General features: G+C 40.8%; 1 protein-coding gene across 1 annotated transcript in view; it reads right to left on the bottom strand.

Moving 5' to 3' along the window:
- LOC134439284 (NLR family CARD domain-containing protein 3-like) overlaps positions 1-15,814 on the bottom strand; it is a 39,203-nt gene extending 23,389 nt beyond the window's left edge. Inside the window, exons 1-4 of the mRNA XM_063189187.1 lie at positions 15,717-15,814; positions 13,679-13,792; positions 12,894-13,007; positions 9,761-9,874 (exon numbers count right to left, since the gene is read on the bottom strand). Coding sequence (XP_063045257.1) covers positions 9,761-9,874; positions 12,894-13,007; positions 13,679-13,792; positions 15,717-15,814 — 440 coding nt within the window. The remainder of the gene's footprint in view (positions 1-9,760; positions 9,875-12,893; positions 13,008-13,678; positions 13,793-15,716) is intronic.
- Between the last annotated feature and the right edge of the window lie 8,315 nt (positions 15,815-24,129).

Genomic DNA, 24,129 nt, shown 5'->3' with positions numbered 1-24,129 from the left:
TTCACAAAGTCCTTCTCGAAGTCTAATACCTACACAGGAAACTCTAAAAGTGTCCGCAGTGCCAACCGCATTCCCAGATCTACATTTTGTGGCGCGCACCAACAGTCTCCGAAGAACAGGTTTGTTATGCTTTCTGCTTCTATGATGGTAGCCCAGTGGTATAATGGCTTCGCCTACGTTAGCCAAAACTTGGGCTAGAAGTTACCCTTTTGGATTGGCATGTTGTAATGCTTTACTGTTATTTTGTGTAATTGCTGTGACAAATGGCATTAGACATGACTTGCCGTATTCCTATGGATTCATAAGTTACGCAACGCTATGTGATCTGGCTTGACATTGTGGAATATGTCACTCGTAACTCTAGTTATTATAGGGAATGTTTTTTGTGAAGAGATGGAATGGAAGGATGAAAGGGATTTAGAAGAGATGGGTGCACTGTTCTGTTCGCCAACATCTAATGCTCTGTAGACACACGGGTCATCTAGTAACAACTAAACATTGTCATGGCATATTCAATGTTACGAAAGGTTGACAAAGTCGGACAGAAAGCATTACTCTTGGTGTTTGCGAGCGAGGTCAGGAAGAGGGGAATAGCGTTCACTTTTGCAAACTTTTTGGATTTGCATGTTGTACTGCTTTACTGTTATTTAGTGTAATTGCTATAACAAATGGCATTAGAATTGCCGTATGGACTCATACGTTACGCAACGCTATGTGATCTGGCTTGACATTGTGAAATATGTCACTCGTAGCTGCCTCTAGTTATTATTACATGGAATGTTTTTTTGAGACGAGATGGAATGGGAGGATGAAAGGGAGAAGAGTGTGCGTTCTGTTCGCCAACATGCTGTGTAGACACACGGGTCATCTAGTAACAACCAAACATTGTTATGGCATATGTTTCAATGTTACGAAAGGTTTACAAAGTCGGACAGAAAGCATTACTCTTGATGTTTGCGAGCGAGGTCAGGGAGAGGGGAAAACCGTTCAGTTTTACAAACTTCAAAGATGTTGGAGTTCGCTCTATGGAAAAGTTATGGATGTGTCAAACGAAGCTAGGATTTGTACTAGGAATATCACTCCGCGGCTGTCAAGCTTTCAAACCGGAACACAAATTGCTGATGGTGATCAAACATGATTGCAATGTTGGTTTAATTTCAAACTTCATTCTATCAAGACAAGTATTTACACTTGCTGTCTGGCATAATAATGGGGTTGTTTTGAATGCTGTTGCAACTCGATAAGACTATTTTTGGGGGCAGGCTACTACCATTCCCGTCCACTTGCGCTAGCTTAGCAACATGGATATGAGAATTCACAAGGACTGCATGGAATGTGAAAAAAACGTTCTGGACACATTGTTTACACCCTGGCTGACTCGGAAATGAGGCCTAGTGTCCAAAATCCCGGAGGTACACTTTAACACATTCACTACCAAGTCACGTAAAAATACGTTTTGCCTCCCATGCGTTGGCTCCCAAACCGTAAAATTACGTTTTTACATTTTTTGTTATTGGATTCTGAATCTACACATTCTAATGCACATTCTGTGTGATTTTCGTAATAATGTGATGAACAGAACTGACATAGATCATGAAAACACCTACAAAGTCAAAACTCCTACAAAGTCAAAACTCCTACAAAGTCAGGATCTGGATATTTCATCATCTGTGCATTTTATTATATTTTATATTTATTATAGCCAGTCAAACCGCTTCCTGATCACGTCACGTCACGTCACGTCACGTCTCAAGTTACTTTTTCCTCACCCCTGATGTCACCAGGGGCCGCATCTGAGCTTCCAATCTCTGTGTGATTATCTATGACTTATGCTAGACCCAGCCACTATGGACCTTACACCTCTAAGAATCCTGGTCCTAACCTACGTTGACCTTATGACTCTACAATCTCTTTCTATCTCTTCTTCCTCTGCATTCCTGCTATCTCTGCCTCTCCTCTCTTCCTTTCCTTTTAAATCAATCTCTAACAATTATGTTTTTTCCCCATGTGTTAAGCACTTTGAGTTTGAGTTGCATCCCTTGTATGATACAGTGCTATACAAATACAATTATTATTATTATTATGATTAAGCGGGCTTGCAGAGCAAGGCCCGATTCTAGTAATCTCTAAGTCCTGTTTATTAAGCGGGATTGTAGAGCAAGGCCCTTGCAGAGCAAGCCCGATTATAGTAATCTCTAAGTCCTGTTTCTTTTATTATTGGTCTTGTGCAGGGCAGTAAAAATAGAAAATGGATCTCCTCCTAGGCCTTTCGAGATAGAGACACCGTTCAAACACTAAAACGACCGGCTCGGCTTGGAGATCATTTCTATTAATAGGCTTGTCCGTGTCTCTTGTCGTTTTCCCGTTTTTGGCGATTTTGTGCAAGCTTGGGTCCCCATTGAAAACAATGGTAGAACCTTCATGAACCAAGGTTCCGCCACTCTAGAGATTAGAGTGTAGGAGGCTTTTTCGGTCATAAAACATCAACACTTTCACCTAGAAGTTTAGTTGACACGTTGTTGGCGAGCTCTATGGGATGTCTACAAATTGTCAAAGTTTCATCTCCCAACTCCCATTACTTTTTAAATGGCAGGTGTTTTAAAAACGACAGGGCTGGGTCTATGGAGGTTTCCATTCTTCCCAAAAGTGCCTTTTTCAAGAGATCAGCGCATGTCCCACAAGAGGTCCATTTGTGCCTGAACCGTTTAACCTATAAACTTCATGGAAGGTTGTAATGAAAAACTGCATGCAACACAGCAGGAAGTAACCTACTTTTGGGTGAGTACTTTAGCACATCTACTTTTATCTACAGAACGAAAACTGCCAATCAAGTGACATTAGCCAGCAGTGATGCGCGGGCTGACCTGAAATCAGCGGGCGCTTGCAGTTAACCGCGGTCGACTGCAGGCACGGGTTATGAAATATTTTTAATGAAATTCGGGTCGGGTGCTGTCGGTCAGGTCAGGACATTTAAAATGATGCCGAATTTTAAAGTAGGCTATAGCCAATAGGCCATAGTTTACTTTAGCAGACAGGGACATTTTTTTGCGAAATAGATCAAAGTTTATTTGGCTGAATAACTACGATGGTATCACGAGCTCTGCAGGAAACTTAATGAAGGTCCTGCGTCGGCCGAATCATCTGCGCGCAACTGGTGCAGGTGCAACCATTCATTGCATTTTGAAGAACACAGGGTGCTCTCTAAACAGTGCAGTGATGGATATAGCCTACATATTTTCTAATGCAATTGTAATGGTTTCACACTCATGTGTTGCTACAGAGTTTGTTTTCATTTCCAGTGTCGTACCACGACTACGAGGCAATCCACTTGACTTCTGGCTCCGTCTGCTCACCAACCTACAGATTAATTTCCTCCACAGCTAGGGATTCGAGTGGGGCTATGCCTACATTGTCGAAATAGAATAGGCTACTATAGCCTATACAATGTCCAAATTATTAGCCTATTCCCTTTGAATGCAGTGCTCATTTGAGTAATTTAGCCTACAGTGGAAGAACAATGCCCTCGCCACTTAAAATAAATAAATAGGCTAATAAATAGCCTAAATAATAAAATAGCATTGTATGAATATCAAACTTGGTAGTCTGGGTAACAGACAAACATATTATGATCGAAATGCTCATACTAGAAAAGAATAATTTGTGAGAAAATGTTATCTATTCAACATAGACTAGGCCAGGAAAGCAGAAGGTCCCAGGCACTCGGAGGTAAATCAGTCCGAAGAAGGAGGTATATTAAAACCCATTTATTTCATTCAGTACTATATTAATTTCTACAGGCGAGTTAGAACAGCTTAACCAATGTACTACTGCATCCCCATGCTATCATGGAGGCAGACTTTTAAAGTTAGCACTAACACAAGTTGAATGGTCAATTTTCACTGTACACCCGTCTCCAAAAGAGTTGTCGCCTATCCATCTGTTTGGAATGACGGCTAATAACCTGACTTTCAATTAATCACTTGGCTTCAGAAGTCACTCATATGAGAGCTACAGCCCTCTCGATTGAAAATGTACTGTATGTACAAAAATAAATTTCATGCACCAAAGAAAGATTGACCCTTTATTGAACACAGACAGGGCAGATTTTCACATAACAAGACAAAAGTTTTGTCGCCTATCGAACATAATGTGAAAATAACCAGATACTGTAAGTCACTTCAAAACACTTCAAATACGCAGATTGGGTGTCATACTTAATCACTGAATCACTCTCACCTCTTCAAAAAAATCAACTTTGGCCTTAGGTGTATGTTTAGGGTCATTGTAATCATGGAAAGCAACACAATGAAAAACAATGAAGATCAATGAGAGATGGTGACATATTCGCTATTCGTAGAGCAATACATGTTTAACTTCATGATTTAATCAATGATAAGAGCCCTGAAACACCTGCAGCATGCATGCAGCTCCTGTATCCCTACCATGTTTCACTTTATGCAGCATTTTTCTTTTTTCATATTCTTCATCTCCAACACCATACAGTTTTGATGCTATCAGTTCTAAAATGGTTGATCTTGGGATCTTGACTTCAGAGTATGAGTCCAATTAGCCTTCATTTTTGTCAGAATTAGGCCTGACATACTCTTGGCTGGCTTTTTTGAGACAGGACAGTGGGAGAGACTTCTTTGGTGTTAAAGGTGAAGAATTTGGAAAAAATACATTGTGTGTGTGGGGGGGGGTGGTGGTAGAGAGAGGGACTATTATAAAAAATAAACGACAAATCCCAAAGGGCGGACTGCAATAAATGTCACTCCGCATCAGAGGGAGCAGGTCCGTGGAGCGAACAGCACAGAGAGAGAGAGAGAGAGAGAGAGAGAGAGAGAGAGAGAGAGAGAGAGAGAGAGAGAGAGAGTGAGAGTGAGAGTGAGTAAGTAGGGGCGAGGGGTTATAGGAGAGGAGATACTCACTACCTCTTTCAAATTCTCTCTCTGTCTCTCTCTGTCTCTCTCTCTCTCTCTCTCTCTCTCTCTCTCTCCACTGGACTTGTCTCACCCTAACCTAACCTCAATAGGGAGGGACAGCCACAAATAAAAAATGAAACTACAGAAAGAGCAGAAAAGAGACACACTCCTTGCTTTCTTTCTTTTTTTTTACTTTGACCTTCTCCTCCTTAGTTCCAGACAGACGCACCACAAGCTGTTTGAGTGGCTGCCTTCTGATCCCATTATGCTACGCGGCCTTGTCAGATTCCCTTTTGACCTTTGAACCCCAGGCAGCGGGTCACAGCATGATCTGATGCTGGAGTAATTTGCGGAGGAGAGGAGAGAATTGGGGTTGACGAAAACATTATCTGAAATGTAAACTCTTAACTAAGACACCCTGTTGTGAATTTTGACATTATTATGAGGCTATAATCCTTTGCTTATTTTGAATCGTCAGTAGCAGTGGTTCTTGACTTTTCATTTTACAGACGTTGGGCTGTTATTCATCACAGTTAATATTTTGTTTGTTTTTGTCCAACCTCGGTCTAGTGACTTAACAGGTATTAGGTGGGATTTAATTTCATTTCATTTCCCAGGTGTTGTTGTTAGTCTTTTCGCTGATTGTAACACTGATCAAACCCATCCACTGATAACCCTAACGATACAAAAAAGCATCAACGGACATACTACGGCTTGTCCCAGCATCTCTGACAGTCAGCAGAATCGACTCTCTCTCCCCACTCGCTTCCTGTCACCACCTTCACTGTCCTGTCATAAATAAAGTTTAAATAGCCACCTGTTACTTCTTGTGCGTCTTTGACAAATATGAAGACAGATGGGCTGCCTGAGGACACCAGAAATACAATTATTTGCAAAAACAAGACCTCCAAATAATACTGTAAAAGGTCATCTCAAAAGACCCTAGTATACCATTTCCAACACTGTGCTGTGTTATTCAGAAATTTGCCAAACAGGGAGCTGTAAAGAACATCCTTGGATGTGGGGTTAAGGGAAGAAATGATGATAGAAGTCTGTAGAAGTCGGTGCAAATAATGACAAAACACAGGGTCTAACATCTACTGACATGAAGGTCAAATTTGAACTGTTTTGGGAAGTTTTTTCCAAGAAGCATCATAGGTTAAACACTACACAAAGTTTTGTTTTTTGGTTGGAGGCAAAGGCAGACCACATTGCTTCATAAAAGTCATAACTTAAAAGGGAACAACTGAAGTCTAAGTCACAGCCGTTTTAAGAATGTTTTAAGGTCAGATGAAGCAATAGTACAGATTTTCAGTGATGCACACAAACAGCATGTTTGCATATTCTGCAACCTACCAAAAATCAAAGCATGGTGTCAGATCTATAATATTATGTCACCCCATTGATGCATTAGGTATTGGAGGCTTTGACCATATCACAGGTATCATGACAGGCATCACAGGTATCATCATTTACAGGAAAATGTGTAACCATGTGCAAGAACACTTGGTTTGAGGTGAAGATCATGTTCAGCAAGACAAAAACCCAAAGCACACATCCAAATGCACACATCAAAATGCCACTAGAGAAGTGCAAGAAGCTCGTAGACGAATACCAAAACCTTTGGATGATGCTTTTGCTGTCTAATGGTTTTATACCAATCTTTTAAGGAGGGATGCCAATATTCATGGACATGCCCTTTTTCATGTTTTTGCTTGAAATTCCATTTCATTTGGAAAAAAATACTTTGCTATTCTAAATATCTTCCTTCAATTAAAATATCCTGTTGGTAAAAGTTGTTTATATTTTCATTTATTTCTGGATATACTGCACATTTTGTAAGTAAAATTAAGGGGTGCCAATACTAACTGGCGGCGCTGTACTCTACGAAACACCCCATGCCTTCTACAAATGGTCCCAAGTTTTATACGAATGGTCCCCTTGGAACAATTCATTAGACGAATCGTTTCGCAACCACAGTAAGTAGGCAGAGGTAAATTGTATTTTATCTGAATTTGAAAACAAGCCCACACCTAATACTTGTGTCACAAGTTTGTCCAATCGACTGTCAGCAGTCTAGCCACCTGACGTCAAAACAGCACGACTGATGGCCCCACATATTTCAATAAGCTTATTTTTTGTGTTATTTTCAAGTAAAAATGCCCTGTCAATCATGTCAATCGTTTAACTGGGGACTTACTTCTGATCAGCGGATTCTTCTGCTCCAAACTGCAGTGGTGTACCCATGGACTGGTCACTCTTTGTGGACACACAGCTAGGTACAGGGGAGTCTGACCTCTTTACATCAAGTTTACTAGAATAATGTAAACATAACCTTTTATTTTACAGTTGAGGGCATACACGGTTCAGATGACAATGTATCACACATTGTCAGATATTCCTTAGACTTCATTAAAAAGCATTATCTTCATTTTTCTCAAGCTAATATTTTATTTTAATATAAAACTTACTTCTGATCAGATGAGTGTCCTGCTTCAAACGTTGCTGGTATGCCCATGGACCTGTCACTCTTCATGGACACACAGCTGGGGGCAGGGGAGTCTGGCCTCTTCACATCAAGTGGACTGGAAGAGGAAGAAAACGAAAACACACACACACACACACACACACACACACACACACACACACACACACACACACACACACACAAACACACACACACACAAGTGAGGTCAGGCACTAGCTAAGGTTGATGGGACATAGGAATTTGCTAGCAACAGTGTAACAAGTTCTTAAAATGCTTCAATCATTGGTGCTCAACAACTAGAGCAACAGTTTCAAACAAATAGCAAACAAGCAAGTTATAGCAAACTGTTTCTGCTAAGCTCTAACATCGTCAATGTGTATTTTTGAATTTTAATTAATTTCACATTTCTTAAAGACTAATTAATTACACCTTAAATTATATGTGTGAGGGTAGAATTGTGTTTTTGACTTAAATTAAAATTAGTTTAACCCATCTACTCCCTACTCCCCATTCAATGCCCATGTGCGGCCTTTAACCCAACTGGCATGTCAACCCATTGCCCACATGGGGCAACCATGGAACCACACTGACCGGTGCGTAGCAGGGCATCCCATATCCCACCAATATGGGCACCGCTAAGATGTGTTTGCATGGTAGCTGCCAGTGTTGTACCCGAATGCGTTCCATGAACGAAATTTCATGAACGAGTTCATATTTTGAGCGAGCGTGAACTGAACATACAATATTTACAAGATGATGAATGAACTATGAACACTTTCATTCTGGAGCCCATGAACGACGTGTTCATTAGTTCATTCCGTTCATTCCATATTTACCAGATTTCATTAATATTCCTGCAGAAACCGCGACTAAACACAGTGTCAGAGAGTCTAGGAGTATTATGTCTTATCCATTCTCTCTGACAGCGTTTCAGACACCATTCTCTGACTGTCTTTCATCTCGTGCAAAGAAGCGAGACCAAGCAAACAGCAGGCATAGCTCTACAGCCGTCTCCAAAAGAGTTGTCGCCTATCTATCTGTGTGGAATAACAGCTAATAACCTGACTTTCAATTAATCACTTGGCTTCAGAAGTCACTCATATGAAAGCTACAACCCTCCCGAATGAAAATGTATGTACAAAAATAAATTGTATGCACCAAAGAAAGATTGACCCTTTAATGAACACAGACAGAGCAGATTTTCAAAAGACAAAAGTTTTGTCGCCTATCGAACATAATGTGAAAATGAGCAGATAAGTCACTTCAAAACACTTCAAATACGCAGATCAGGTGTCATACTTAATCACTGATTCACTCTCACCTCTCCAGAAAATCAATCAAAGGCCAGGCACTAGCTAAGGTTGATTGGGCATAGGGATTTGCTAGCAACAGTGTTACAAGTTCTTCGGTTATTGGTGCTCACCAACTAGAGCAACAGTTTCAAACCCATAGCAAACAAGTAAGTTATAGCAAACTGTTTCTGCTAAGCTCTAACATTGTCCATGTGTATTTTTCAATTTTAATTAATGTCACATTTCTTAAAGACGAATGAATTACACCTTAAATGATATGTGTGAGAGTATAATTGTGTTTTTGACTTAAAGGGACACTGTGCGAGATTTTTAGTTGTTTATTTCCAGAATTCACACTACCCATTCACTAATGTTACCTTTTTCATGAATAGTTACCACCACCATCACATTCTAAGTATTCATTATGACTGGAAAAATTGCAACTTTCATTTATGAAAAGGGGAATCTTCTCCATGGTCCGCTATTTTGAATTTCCAAATATAGCCATTTTTAGCTGCAAAAATGACTGTACTTTTACCACACTAGAAAATGTTTGTTTATTACTAATTATTTTTTATTATTACTTGAACCATGTCTTTCCTACATCTTTTGTTTTTCCTCCACCGGGAAAAACGAACGGTTGTCCCAGGGGGCGTCGTTGTGGTTAGCGCTCAATGAGGGCTTAGACTTTTTTTTGGGGTAATTTCAAGTAAAAATGCTCGGTCAATCATGTCAATCGTTTAACTGGGGACTTACTTCTGATCAGAGGAGTCTCCTGCTCCAAACCGCAGTGGTGGACCCATGGACTGGTCACTCTTCATGGACACACAGCAGGGGACAGGGGAGTCTGGCCTTTTCACATCAAGTTGACTAGAAGAATGTAAACACAACCTTTTTTTTTTTTTTTTTACAGTTGAGGGCATACACGATTCAGATGACAATTTATCACACATTGTCAGATATTCCTTAGACTTCATTAAAAAGCATTATCTTCAGTAAAAAAATATTGTCCAGGATTTTTTTCTCAAACTTACATTTTATTTTAATATAAATCTTACTTCTGATTAGATGAGTCTCTTGCTCCAAACTGCAGTGGTGTACCCATGGACTGGCCACTCTTCATGGACACACAACTGGCAAAAGGGGAATCTGGCCTCGTCACATCAAGTGGACTGGAAGAACATACACACACAGGCACAGACACATAGACACACAGACACAGAAAAATATATGAAAAGGGGGATCTTCTCCTTGGTCCGCCATTTTGAATTTCCAAAAATAGCCATTTTTAGCTGCAAAAATGACTGTACTTTGACCACACTAGAAAATGTTTGTTTATTATGAATTATTAATTATTATTACTTGAACCATGTATTTCCTACATCTTTTGTTTTTCCTCCACCGGGAAAAAACGAACGGTTGTCCCAGGGGGCGTCGTTGTGGCTAGCGCTCAATGAGGGCTTAGACCTTTTTTTGGGTACTTTCAAGTAAAAATACCCGGTCAATCATGTCAATCGTTTAACTAGGGACTTACTCCTGATTAGAGTAGTCTCCTGCTCCAAACTGCAGTGTACCCATGGACTGGTCACTCTTCATGAACACACAGCTGGGGACAGGGGAGTCTGACCTCTCCACATCAAGTGGACTGGAAGAATATAAACATAACCTTTTATTTTACAGTTGAGGGCATACACGGTTCAGATGACAATGTATCACACATTGTCAGATATTCCTTAGACTTCATTAAAAAGCATTATCTTCATTTTTCTCAAGCTAACATTTTATTTCAATATAAAACTTACTTCTGATTAGAAGGGTCTCTTGCTTCAAACTGCAGTGGTGTACCCATGGACCAGTCACTCTTCATGGACACACAGCTGGGGACATGGGAGTCTGGCCTCTTCACATCAAGTGAACTGGAAGAAGACACTCATAAATGAACACACACACACACACACACACACACACACACACACACACACACACACACACACACACACACACACACACACACACACACACACACACACACACACACACAAGTTAGGTCAGGCACTAGCTAAGGTTGATTGGACATAGGAATCTGCTAGCAACAGTGTAACAAGTTCTTAAAATGCTTCAATCATTGGTGCTCAACAACTAGAGCAACAATTTCAAACAAATAGCAAACAAGCAAGTTATAGCAAACTGTTTCTGTTAAGCTCTAACATCATCAATGTGTATTTTTCAATTTTAATTAATTTCACATATCTTAAAGACTAATTAATTACACCTTAAATTATATGTGTGATGGTAGAATTGTGTTTTTGACTTAAATTAAAATTAGTTTAACCCATCTACTCCCTACTCCCCATTCAATGCCCATGTGCGGCCTTTAACCCAACTGGCATGTCAACCCATTGCCCACATGGGGCAACCATGGAACCACACTGACCGGTGCGTAGCAGGGCATCCCATATCCCACCAATATGGGCACCGCTAAGATGTGTTTGCATGGTAGCTGCCAGTGTTCCACCCGAACGCGTTTAATGAATGAAAGTTCATGAACGAGTTCATATTTTGAGTGAACGTGAACTGAACGTAAAATATTTACAAGATGATGAACGAACTATGAACGCGTTCATTCTGGAGCCCATGAACGACACGTTCATTCGTTCATTCGTTCATTCATGTTACCAGATTTCATTAATATTCCTGCAGAAACCGTGACTAAACACAGTGTCAGGGAGTCTAGGAGTATTATGTCTTGTCCATTCTCTCTGACAGCGTCAGACACCATTCTCTGACTGTCTTTCATCTCGTGCAAAGAAGCGAGACCAAGCAAACAGCAGGCATAGCTCTACAGCCGTTTCCAAAAGAGTTCTCGCCTATCCATCTGTGTGGAATAACAGCTAATAACCTGACTTTCAATTAATCGCTTGGCTTCAGAAGTCACTCATATGAAAGCTACAACCCTCCCGAATGAAAATGTATGTACATAAAATCAATTTCATGCACCAAAGAAAGATTGACCCTTTAATGAACACAGACAGGGCAGATTTTCACACAAGACAAAAGTTTTGTCGCCTATCTAACATAATGTGAAAAGGAGCAGATAAGTCACTTCAAAACACTACAAATACGCAGATGAGGTGTTATACTTAATCAGTGATTCACTCTCATCTCTCCAGAAAATCAATCAAAGGCCAGGCACTAGCTAAGGTTGATTGGGCATAGGGATTTGCTAGCAACAGTGTTACAAGTTCTTCGGTTATTGGTGCTCACCAACTAGAGCAACAGTTTCAAACCCATAGCAAACAAGTAATTTATAGCAAACTGTTTCTGCTAAGCTCTAACATTGTCCATGTGTATTTTTCAATTTTAATTAATGTCACATTTCTTAAAGACGAATGAATTACACCTTAAATGATATGTGTGAGAGTATAATTGTGTTTTTGACTTAAAGGGACACTGTTCGAGATTTTTAGTTGTTTATTTCCAGAATTCACACTACCCATTCACTAATGTTACCTTTTTCATGAATACTTACCATCACCATCAAATTCTAAGTATTCATTATGACTGGAAAAATTGCACCTTTCATTTATAAAAAGGGGGATCTTCTCCATGGTCCGCTATTTTGGATTTCCAAAAATAGCCATTTTTAGCTGCAAAAATGACTGTACTTTTACCACACTAGAAAATGTTTGTTTATTACTAATTATTTTTTATTATTACTTGAACCATGTCTTTCCTACATCTTTTGTTTTTCCTCCACCGGGAAAAACGAACGGTTGTCCCAGGGGGCATCGTTGTGGTTAGCGCTCAATGAGGGTTTAGACATTTTTTGGGGTACTTTCAAGTAAAAATGCCCGGTCAATCATGTCAATGGTTTAACTGGGGACTTACTTGTGATAAGAGGAGTCTCCTAGTGCAAACTGCAGTGGTAAACCCATTGACCGATCAGTTTTCATTGACACACAGCTGGGTACAGGGGAGTCTGGCTTATTTGCATCAGGTTTACTAGAAGAATGTAAACACAACCTTTTTTTTTTTTTTTTTTACAGTTGAGGGCATACACGATTCAGATGACAATTTATCACACATTGTCAGATATTCCTTAGACTTCATTAAAAAGCATTATCTTCATTTAAAAAATATTGTCCAAGATTTTTTTCTCAAACTTACATTTTATTTTAATATAAATCTTACTTCTGATTAGATGAGTCTCTTGCTCCAAACTGCAGTGGTGTACCCATGGACTGGCCACTCTTCATGGACACACAACTGGCGAAAGGGGAATCTGGCCTCGTCACATCAAGTGGACTGGAAGAACATACACACACAGGCACAGGCACAGTTACACAGACACACAGACACAGAAAAAAATATGAAAAGGGGGATCTTCTCCATGGTCCGCCATTTGGAATTTCCAAAAATAGCCATTTTTAGCTGCAAAAATGACTGTACTTTGACCACACTAGAAAATATTTGTTTATTATGAATTATTAATTATTATTACTTGAACCATGTCTTTCCTACATCTTTTGTTTTTCCTCCACCGGGAAAAAACGAACGGTTGTCCCAGGGGGCGTCGTTGTGGTTAGCGCTCAATGAGGGCTTAGACCTTTTTTTGGGTACTTTCAAGTAAAAATACCCGGTCAATCATGTCAATCGTTTAACTAGGGACTTACTTCTGATCAGAGGAGTCTCCTGCTCCAAACTGCAATGGTGTACCCATGGACTGGTCACTCTTCATGGACAGACAGCTGGGTACAGGGGGGTCTGTCTTATTCGCATCAAGTTTACTAGAAGAATGTAAACATAACCTTTTTTTTTTTTTTTTTTACAGTTGAGGGCATACACGGTTCAGATGACAATTAATCACACATTGTCAGATATTCCTTAGACTTCATTAAAAACCATTATCTTCATTTAAAAAATATTGTCCAAGATTTTTTTCTCAAACTAACATTTTATTTTAATATAAATCTTACTTCTGATTAGAGGAGTCTCTTGCTCCAAACTGCAGTGGTGTACCCATGGACTGGCCACTCTTTATGGACGCACAACTGGGGAAAGGGGAGTCTGGCCTCTCCACATCAAGTGGACTGGAAGAACATACACACATAGGCACAAGCACACAAACACACACAGACACACACAGACACAGACACAGACACACACACACACACACACACACACACACGCACACGCACACGCACACACACACACACACACACACACACACACACACACACACACAAGGCCAGGCACTAGCTAAGGTTGATTGGGCATAGGGATTTGCTTTTGATTTACAGTTTCAAACACATACCAAACAAGCAAGTTATAGCAAATTGTTTCTGCTAAGCTATAACATTGTCCATGTGTATTTTTTAATTTCAATTAATTTCACATTTCTTAAAGACTAATTAATTAGACCTTAAAAGATATGTGTGAGAATAGAATTGTCTTTTTGACTTAAAGGGACACAAGATTTTTAGTTGTTTATTTCCAGAATTCACGCCACCCATTCACTAATGTTACGATTTTCATGAATACTTACCACCACCATCAAATTCTAAGTATTCATTATGACTGGAAAAATTGCACTTTTCATTTATGAAAAGGGGGATCTTCTCCATGGTCCGCCATTTTGAATTTCCAAAGATAGCCATTTTTAGCTGCAAAAATGACTGTACTTTAACCACAATAGAAAATGTTTGTTTATTACTAATTAAACTTTCATGTAAAGATCAAATTTGGCAATAGGTAGTCCATTTTCAAGGAGCAGCATAGTTGCAGTACCTTTTTTGACCATTTCCTGCCACGTGTACCTGTGATGGAGTGACCATCACTAGGGTTGTGGGTGTGTTCTGACTAACATGCCAATGAGCCTGGCTCTTTGGTAGCGGTCAGAGCCCCAGTTCACCACCCCAGAAGGTCCGGGTTCGAGTCCCAGCTGGGCACCTCTACTCCCCTTCGCTACAAATGGTGTCAGAAGTGGGATGGCTACCCCAAGGCCATCGGAAGCGTACCCATTGTGTGTAAGCCGTAATTCCATGTGAGGGACCCCCAGGATTGTTGACCCTGGTGCGAGGGACCCCAGTGATGGGTGAAGCATTGATGACGGGGAACACTGGATGCGAGAAGCATCATGGGCAGTTGCGTGAGGGACACCATGAGAGTATGAAGCGCTTCCCGAAGTGGCTTCTCAGCTGGCTTTTCTTTCTTTGCCCCCAAGGAATACAATGACATTGTACTAGGTAGAGAGACTATGGACACTAAGGGACACTTTACTGGCCACTTGTCCTGGCTTCTATGTGCCACTCAGCTAAGGCACATGCGACACTGTGGACACTTTTGTTTATTTTATTATTATTTTTGGTGTGTGTGTATGTGTGTGTGTGTTTGTGTGTGTGTGAGAGAGAGAGAGAGAGAGAGAGTGAGAGATCTGCCTGGGCAAATGTATGTAACAGTGAGCTATATATGGTTATTTTACGTGTAAGTATGTGTGTAACAGTGAGCTATATATGATTATTTTTGTCTATATATGTGTGTAATGTCTCGTGAGCAATGTCTTTATTTATGTATGTGTGTATGCTACTTGACACCTTAATTTCCCCCTGGGATCAATAAATGATACTCTACTCTACTCTACTCTACTCTACTCTACCGGACCACACTGACCGGTGCCTAGCAGGGCATCCCATATCCCACCAATATGGGCCCCACTAAGATGTGTTTGCATGGTACCTGCTGATAGTGCAACCATCTACATGGGTCCTGCAGTGTATACTTTTCACAAGGCAAAAGTTAGGTAAGGAATATGTCACTTGGTGAGAAGGGACCATAGCCTTGTAGCACCTCGAATTGTTTATGAATAGCCTCTATTGCGGTGGAATCGAAGAGGCCAGAGTCATAAATGGGGTGGTCCATGACTGCCGACTTATCCTTGTCATTCATGGACGAGAGGATCAGCCAAGTGTGCCTCAATCCAACCACAGCTAGCCACATGGCTCGTCCAGTCCCTACGTCAAACAGCTTGATGTCCGCAGAAAGAGGTCAGACGCTGTTCTGATGTTAGCCCACAGAGCATCAACGAATCTGCTTTCCGCTATGGTGGCATCCATTTCGGTCCACAGCGCGCCAAAGTAGTAAGACCTCGCCCAGGGGCTAATAGCAAAGCGAAGATATGGGACTATGAATCCCCCCCACTGTCAATCCCAGCGTCAGCCCAATCATCACCCTCTGACTCGGGGTCAGGGTTGATACTGGTTGCCATCTCCTCGAGAAACAAGTCTTCGTTTGCATAATTTCATTGGCAGGGCACGGCATAGTTTGCATGAGCCACCTTTCAGTGCCTCCCGGGCGTGGATTATGCCAAGGCATAGCCAAGAGCACGCGTTGTGGGTGTTTGCAGACATGTGGACTCGAGTCCAGTGATTTCGACTTGAGTCAGCGGTGTGAAGACTTGCGGCTTGAAATTTCAAGATCAGAAAGAACTTGCAACTCGACTTGCACGCCTTTGACTCGAGACTCGACTTGGACTTGATAGCTGTAACTTGCAATGACTTGCCGTGACTTACTATGCTTGGTCTGAAATATTTTTTTTGGTAACAAGTCCGATCCTTGTTTTTATAATGCAACAGCCCGCCCACATTCTTTGTTTGAATCACGTCATTGTCTTAGGCTGTTTACATACTAGGGCGGTAAAGCGTTGCTTGAAAATGCATGGAAACATATCTGTCCTTACACAACCGGCGGTAGTAGGTCGTCAGCGGCGCGGGAGCCGGCTCCGCGCTGCGCTGCATTTATAAAATAGAACTCGAGCATTTTTTCACACCTTTCACACCGGCGGTGTCTCATTCAAATCAATGGCAAAGTAGAACGCTAGCTATGGCTGGGGGGGGGGGGGGGGGTGGGGGTTTTGAACAGGACTGACCGCGCACGCCAACACTATCAGTGTGAAAGGCAGAGTAGAACACACCGGCCGAAACTAAGCAGAAAGACCTTGTTCGTCTCGCATCCAATCCATTTGGCTTTGGTATGTCTGACTTCTTAAGCCGTGCTATGCCATCGGCGGCCCGGACGCGACCCACATGTGGCCGGTGAAACACCATTTACGAGTCTCCAGAACAAACGGAAGTTAATTTGTCTGCCTCTCTCACCCCCAACTCGTTTTGCAGTTTTAATAGGCTGTGGAAGTTTGCACTGTGATCAACAAATCTTTTCCATCAATGTTAGAAAAATGTGTGGTGGGGCGTGATATGCAACACACGTCTGTATGCCAATGCTGCATTGTGCGAAGCACATGCATTTTGAGATGTTTGAAATCAGTACACATTTACAGAAAACTTAAACTTGTAAAACAATCTCCCACCTGCAGTAATGAGACTGAGCTAGGATCAGGTCTTTGCTGGTTGTGGAGTCGAATGTAAACTCCTTGACTATTTCCAAACTTCCAATGCTTCGTTTTGTGAGTAGAGACCATATTTGTACTAGTGGCCGCTATCCATGAAATAAAAAATGGCCCTATTTTGCTTTATTTTTATTAGAAATTGTTCTTTAGTGCACTGTTTCCTATTTCATTTAGGCCTAAATGAATAATAGTTAAGCCAATCTCGTATAACTATTTGAAGGTCTTTTTCATGTGAAATGTGTGGTCATGATCACTTTTTTCTTGAAAAACAGTACATATTACACTGTTCACAGTAATGAATTTATTTGTGCATTTAGATATTACTGGGACTTAACACTATTATATTGTCCCTGTATTGTGACTTATTTTAATCAAGTTATTTTAGGCTGCTCCTTTGAAACTCATTCATTTTTTAATTAACTCTGATTTCCATCTAGCTACAATACCACCCCTACAATTTCAATAACTGACAATTCTCAGTGGTGTTGGGTGATGTACATGGTACAAGACACTTTATACAGGATGAGACGAAACACCTAAGATAGCATCCATAGAAATGAACAGGGGCCATTCGTAATGCCAATATGGCATTTGCCTGCACATCTACCACCTGTCCGGTAACAAGACTAAAATAAGGTGGGATTAGTTGTGTCTGTTAAGGGTTTTACCATTACGGACGTGACAAAAGTACCAGACTTTTTTAGTACAAACCCCAACTCCGGTGAAGTTGGGACGTTTGATAAACTGAGAATTACATCAAAATGCTGTCATTTTCAAAACATTCAATACATTCCTTAGATAGAGAATAGTGAAACGACAACATATCAAGTGTTATAACAGAGAGAAAAAAAAATGTTTTAGGGGACATATGTACTCATTTCTAATTTGATAACTGCAACACGTTTCAAATAAGTTGGGACGGGGATCAGTGAAATGTTATAAACATCCAAATAAGATAAAACAACAAGGAAAAACATTTCAAAAGGAATTGTAATGATAAACAATTTGAATGTCCAGGTATAAGACAATCACAGAGAGGCTGAGTCACTCAGAATTAAAGATGCATAGGGAACAATTACCATAGTTATTACATAAAGTTTTGAATTCCCTTGATTTACTGTGATTGAGTATTTATAAGACATATTGTCGTTATTAAAATCATTGTATAGGTTCATATATATTGGCTGTAGTCTCACTCTAGCACTCTGAGAGTTACAGCTAGTTAAAACTTGACTATATTAAGGACGCTTCATGTGTGCAAATGATAGAGGGGTTTAACATTCCCCTATCCACCCGAGCTCACTTGAAATAGACCCAGAAGACATGGGAAACTGTAATTTGCTTACAGAAGTCAGCAGAAGTTGCAGAAGTCAATTCTTTTTGAAAATAATAGAGTCTTGCACATCCTGTACTACAGTGAAAATTGACCATGCAACTTGTGTTAGTGCTAACTTCAAAAGTCAGCCTCCATGATGGCATGGGGGTGCAGTAGTACATTGGTTAAGCTGTTCTAACTCACCTGTAGAATTGAATACAGTACTGAATGAAATAAATGGGTTTTAAACAGCATGAAAAGCCACTCGTGCTTTATATTTTGAAGGGAGATCTTCGATTACTGCCACATAGTAAGGACAAATTGCATTCTCTACTATGTTTTAACAGTTTAACTCCAACATAAGGACCAGCAGGATATAAAATGGCTGGCTTTTGGTCAAGACCTGCCACAGTGTAAGCACTACAGAAAGGAAAGCACTGCAAAACATGACAAGGAATACACTTACCATTTAAGCTGTTGAAATCATGTCCAAGATAGGAATCAACACTGTTTTTATATAAAATCATCTCATCGGTTAATGCTATTAACTGTTAAGTGTTGTCCTTTGTTTTGTTTTTAGTCTTCCTCGACATTTGCTGCCTTTTATTGTCCCCGTCCCAACTCTTTTGAGACACGTTGGATTTACATATTCATGAATATCCCCCAAAACAATAATTTTGGTCAGTTTTGATGGCTGATATGTTTTCTTTGTACCTTTCTCCAACTAATGTCAGAACCAGACTTCTGAAAATGGCAGTATTTTGTTATTATTCACAATTAACCTTGAGTCCCAACTTCAATGGTGTTTTTTTATATATATGTTGTAATTCTAGCCTAGGAGCCCTCGGAAAAGGGCAAGGGCAGTGGTAGCCTGCTTGGCCAGATTGATGAAGCTACAAAAATGTACATAGTGTGAAAGTATGGGTGAGTCTGTGCTTACATGCTTTATAGCAAATGTAACATTGTGAACGATTTGAGAAGATTCATACTTGGCCAGAATTAAAATGAGTCTTTCCCGGCTAAATCTACGCTGAAAATAGACTGCTGCTAATGCTTGCTCAGCAGCATCTGAATGGGGAAGTGTCAGGGCAACAAAGTGTCCAAGGCAGCAGCATCTCCATTCTCTAATTTCCATAACATAGATAATTTTCAACTCGTAAAAGGGAAGTCGCTTGCGCTCTAACCTTCTTGGTGCGTCCAGTCCAGGACGGTATACAATGGAGAATAAACTGGTCCACTTCGGAAAGACTAGGCCAGGAATGACTGGAGCACTCAGATATCTTTTTTATTTTTTTATTGTGGTGCAAACATAATGACTGACGTTGCTATGCTGTGTGCGTCTTGTTCAGAGTCTTCTTCGACTCTGAAGAAGACGCACACGGCGTCGAAACGTCCGTATAGTGAAGTGTATTTCAGTCTGGACTTGAGATATATAGATGGTGTAACTTCAATCTGCTCACAACATTACCGTGCCGTGGCAGCGTACCGTGATCATTACACCCTGTGGCCATTCGGAATGCGGGGGGCAGTATAGCACTGCTTTTGCAGAGCAGCGTATGCCTGTGTTCGTGCGTCTGTTTGTGCTTCCGTGCTTGTCCATCCCCCAGTTTTAGTAGGCTAGTAGTAGAAATACAGTCAGCAAATTGCATGTTTTATTTAGCATTGGGCATTTGATAGGGCATTTGATAATAACACAAGTGTGAGCCCTAAACAAGAGCACCATGTGAATTTAAACTCGACTTTTTTTCTGTCTTGCATTCACCGTCTCCCAATCCGTCCCTAACTTATTTCGGCACTATTCAAGTCAGGAACGGCTATCCTCAGGATACAGAGTTTGCATACCTACAATTTGAACCGGTAAAGACAATTAAAACCGAGTCAATCAGACAGGAACACCATTGTAATTAAGTGTGTCCCGTAACGCCAGCATGAGAGAGATCGAATTTTAAATTTGGCGACGGCATTCTGTCTTCAAAACTGGCATCGGCCGCTTCCAATTTAGGACCATAGGCCTATTCAACCGTTTCCACAACCTCACTGATCACAGTTGCTTCATCTCTAATGCCAGGGCTAAGAATAACGAAAATAGCAAAACAGAGTAGGCTAATAAACCGTAATGGAGAGACTGAGGAGACATGAAATCAAGCGGCGGAGTTCGGACCATTTTGAGTGGACCGATGTCGCTTGCTTTGTGTAGCCCTATCAAGCAAGCCTGTCTGTCTCATTTGTGCGATGAGCACAAAACACAAATTGAACCACTCGTATAGTGTGAGTCAAACAGACATGAACAACATTGTAGCCTAATGAAGTAGTGCCCCGTCATGTCAGCATGAGAGAGGTGATTTTACATTTGGCAACGACATTCTGTCTTTAAAACTGGCGCATGCCGCTTCCCCTATTGCAGGCTATTACCTGATCTACACTGTCGTTACCACAAAAAACAAGGTAGCACAACTTAATACTATTACTAGCCTATATATCTGGTAAATAGTAGGTTGAAGACGGGGGTATTATTGGTGCACTGTTTTTTTTTTTGCGAAGCCTGGTAATCTGCTTCAGTGTAGCTCATTGTACGTTGATCCCTCCCTCAGTTTTAGGCTACAAGTGGAAAGAGTCAGCCAATTGCGCGTTGCACGTAACATTGGGCATTTGATAATAACACAAGCGTGATCCCTAAACAAGACCGCCAGTCGACGGTGTTTTGTTTTTATTATTCTGTCCTGCATTCACCGTCTCAATTCCGCTCCTAACTTATAAGTGATGACTGTTAATTATTTCTGCACTAGCCTATTCAAGTCAGGAACGGATATCCTCACGACATGTCACAAAAGGCTGTGCAGTCCTGTGCACTGCACTGCACTGCTGTAACCCACCCCCTCCCCCACAGACAAACATTCATGTTCTGAAAAGTTCAACACGTTCTGAAAATTTTAGCCGCTTTGCATTAAGTTTTCGAGCAGACACTTGTCCACGGTGACGCAACATCGAAAGAGAAAAGCAGAGACTGTTCACAAATAACTGAATAAAGATTTCATTAAAAAAAAAAAAAACAGCATTTGTATGAAAATGTGCTGGGTGACCACACTGCCTAGGCCTATCCAGATGCACGTATAGCAACAATGAGAAAGAGAGGGAGAGACGGAGAGAGAGAGCGATTAGCGCGTATCTGTGTGTGTGTGTGTGTGTGTGTGTGTGTGTGTGTGTGTGTGTGTGTGTGTGTGTGTGTGTGTGTGTGTGTCGGGGAACATTTGAAGTGAAAAACCAACCCTCCCCCACTTCAGCATCAGATGTTGGTGTCAATCCTTGTTTACCCGACTATCTTGTAGCCCAGTCATGAAGTTCACAAAGCCATCGGTAGCCTATAGGCTAAGATATCCAAAATCCCTCCGCAAATTTCTGCATTGCCTGAGTTCATAGGCTAAAACAACTTTATTTAGGCCTGACTTATTTAGCTTACTTTATTAGCCTTATTTAGGCCTATTATCGTATTTAGGCTTTAACTTGGGCCTATTTTACAAAATGTCGAAAGAAGGAAAAGAAACGACAGACAAGTTGAGGCTTACTGATCGTAGCCTATTACAGCAAATCGAACATGCGCTTTATGAACACACTAGCCTGAGGGCAAACATCTTCTTGGCACGATTGAGATAACCAGGCCATGCCAGGAATTCAACTACCTGGGCACACACTAAAATACTGACAGACTACAATTGCTTGGATCTTCAGTGGGTTTCGTGGGTCCGGGGGGATGGGTGGCCTACTGCCTAAACTGTAACAGTTTAAATGCGTCCTCTCCAAACAGAGAGAGAGAGAGAGAGAGAGTGTGTGTGTGTGTGTGTGTGTGTGTGTGTGTGTGTGTGTGTGTGTGTGTGGGCGAGAGAGGGAGAGAGAGAGAGCGAGAGAGAGAGGCGCTTCCCCGCAGAAAGAGCAAGGCGATGTCTCCAAATATTAGACAAATGCAGCTTATTTTAGTTAAGTAGACATCAGGCACCCGACAGTTGCTTACACTTAACCCTGTGAAACCTGAACCATGAAAACAATGAGAGAAAATTCTATTTTTTTGGAATTTGCTTCAATATTGGTCCCTTATAAGAAATATAAAAAAAAAAATTCAAAATTTTGTTAAGGTCACTGAGATATTTTATGCATCATATATGATGCATCAGGCTTTAAAGGGAATGAAAATTCCAATTTCATGACCATTGAAAAATGACTTTTAATGCATTTACAACTTTTTTTTTTTATTTAAAAAAGTTGTCAGACAATTTAATTTGAGGATTATCTTTAAATATTTAGTGAGATCCTGCCATTTTTTTAAGCCTATCCTTGTTTTAGCAGGACCATATTTTACATTTCCCACAGCCTGGTTGGGTATTTTTTTTAAATCTATGTAAAAACATAGCTGATCGAATGCTTAACAACCTATTTATGAGTGTAATATAGATCATTATTCATTTTTGATGTGTAATTTGAATATATGGGTCCATTACTACAATTGGACCATTTCTCCATTCACTTCAATGCATTTTTTACTAGATCATAATTTCAACATTTTGCATTACATTTTCAAAATTGCAAGTAAAACCTGTTTCTTAAGGCAAAATCTTTTTCTTGAAGTAAAACAACTTGTGTGTTTTGTTAAACGATCGTCGTGGTATGCTTTGTAAGTTTCCCTATGGAGCAAATGCATTGATGGCTGACTTCCTGCCACCGCCGGATGGTGCTTATATGTTTCATCAGTTTTAGCACGATCTCTCTGCAACACGGTGTAAAAATATAAACTCTTCCTTGATTACAAATTGTTCAAATTAAAGGATGTAGAGTTATATTTCGGAAATTTGTACACTAACCTTTTGCAATTTGTCGATATCTCAGCGTCGGTCAGGGAAACCGCTTCTACTCCATTTTTGCATTTTTCGCCGAGCTGTGATCAACTTGTTGTTGACCGCTGCTCTCTTGTGGCGGTTTCCGCGTACTGCAGGACGTTTGGAAATGACACGCAGGATGTTTTTGAGATGGATTTTTTTTTGTGTCAGCGTGGAGAGGGCTTTGAATTTGATGCATCATAGATGATGCATCCGGCGCGATAGGGTTAATTTGACTAACAGTTAACACAGCAGGTGTTGTTGACATGCGCGATTTTGAAGACTCGAAGAACATTAGGCTATCGGGGAGGATTGAGGATAAATCTTACACCTTTCCTTATTAATGGAAAATGAATTCCATGCTTTAGGGAGTATTCAAGAACCTAAACAATATGTAATTGCTGCTGCACAGTTCACGGGTTAGGCTATTTATTCAGTGAGGTTGTGGATATTGACACCTGTCCTCCGCGACCGCGGATAGCCCCCACCTTTGCGCTTCTCATCTGGCTGTCACGCATCAACTGGAGGAGAGCGCGCAGTTCAAGACAAGCGGCATGACTGCAATCGTCAACAGGCCTACTGTAGTCTAAACAACTGTTCAATGTTCAGCGGTGTCCGTAGTCAAATTATCACAGCGGTGGTAGATGGTTTTTATGAAGACCTGGAGGTCTGATCTATCCTACTTTGCAGCAGACAAAAACCAACAGACAAAATTGCTGAGTAGTGCCTACGAATGATTCTCCTGCCAGGATAGCGTTGGACTAACCAGAATAACCAATTTACATGTTGAATGTTGAGAGGAGGCATTTTGAAAAGTCGAAGACTTATTCACGAGGATATCATAGC

The sequence above is a fragment of the Engraulis encrasicolus genome, chromosome 22 (assembly GCF_034702125.1).
Source record: "Engraulis encrasicolus isolate BLACKSEA-1 chromosome 22, IST_EnEncr_1.0, whole genome shotgun sequence".
NCBI lineage: Eukaryota > Metazoa > Chordata > Actinopteri > Clupeiformes > Engraulidae > Engraulis > Engraulis encrasicolus.
This window is presented reverse-complemented; position numbering and strand designations above follow the sequence as displayed.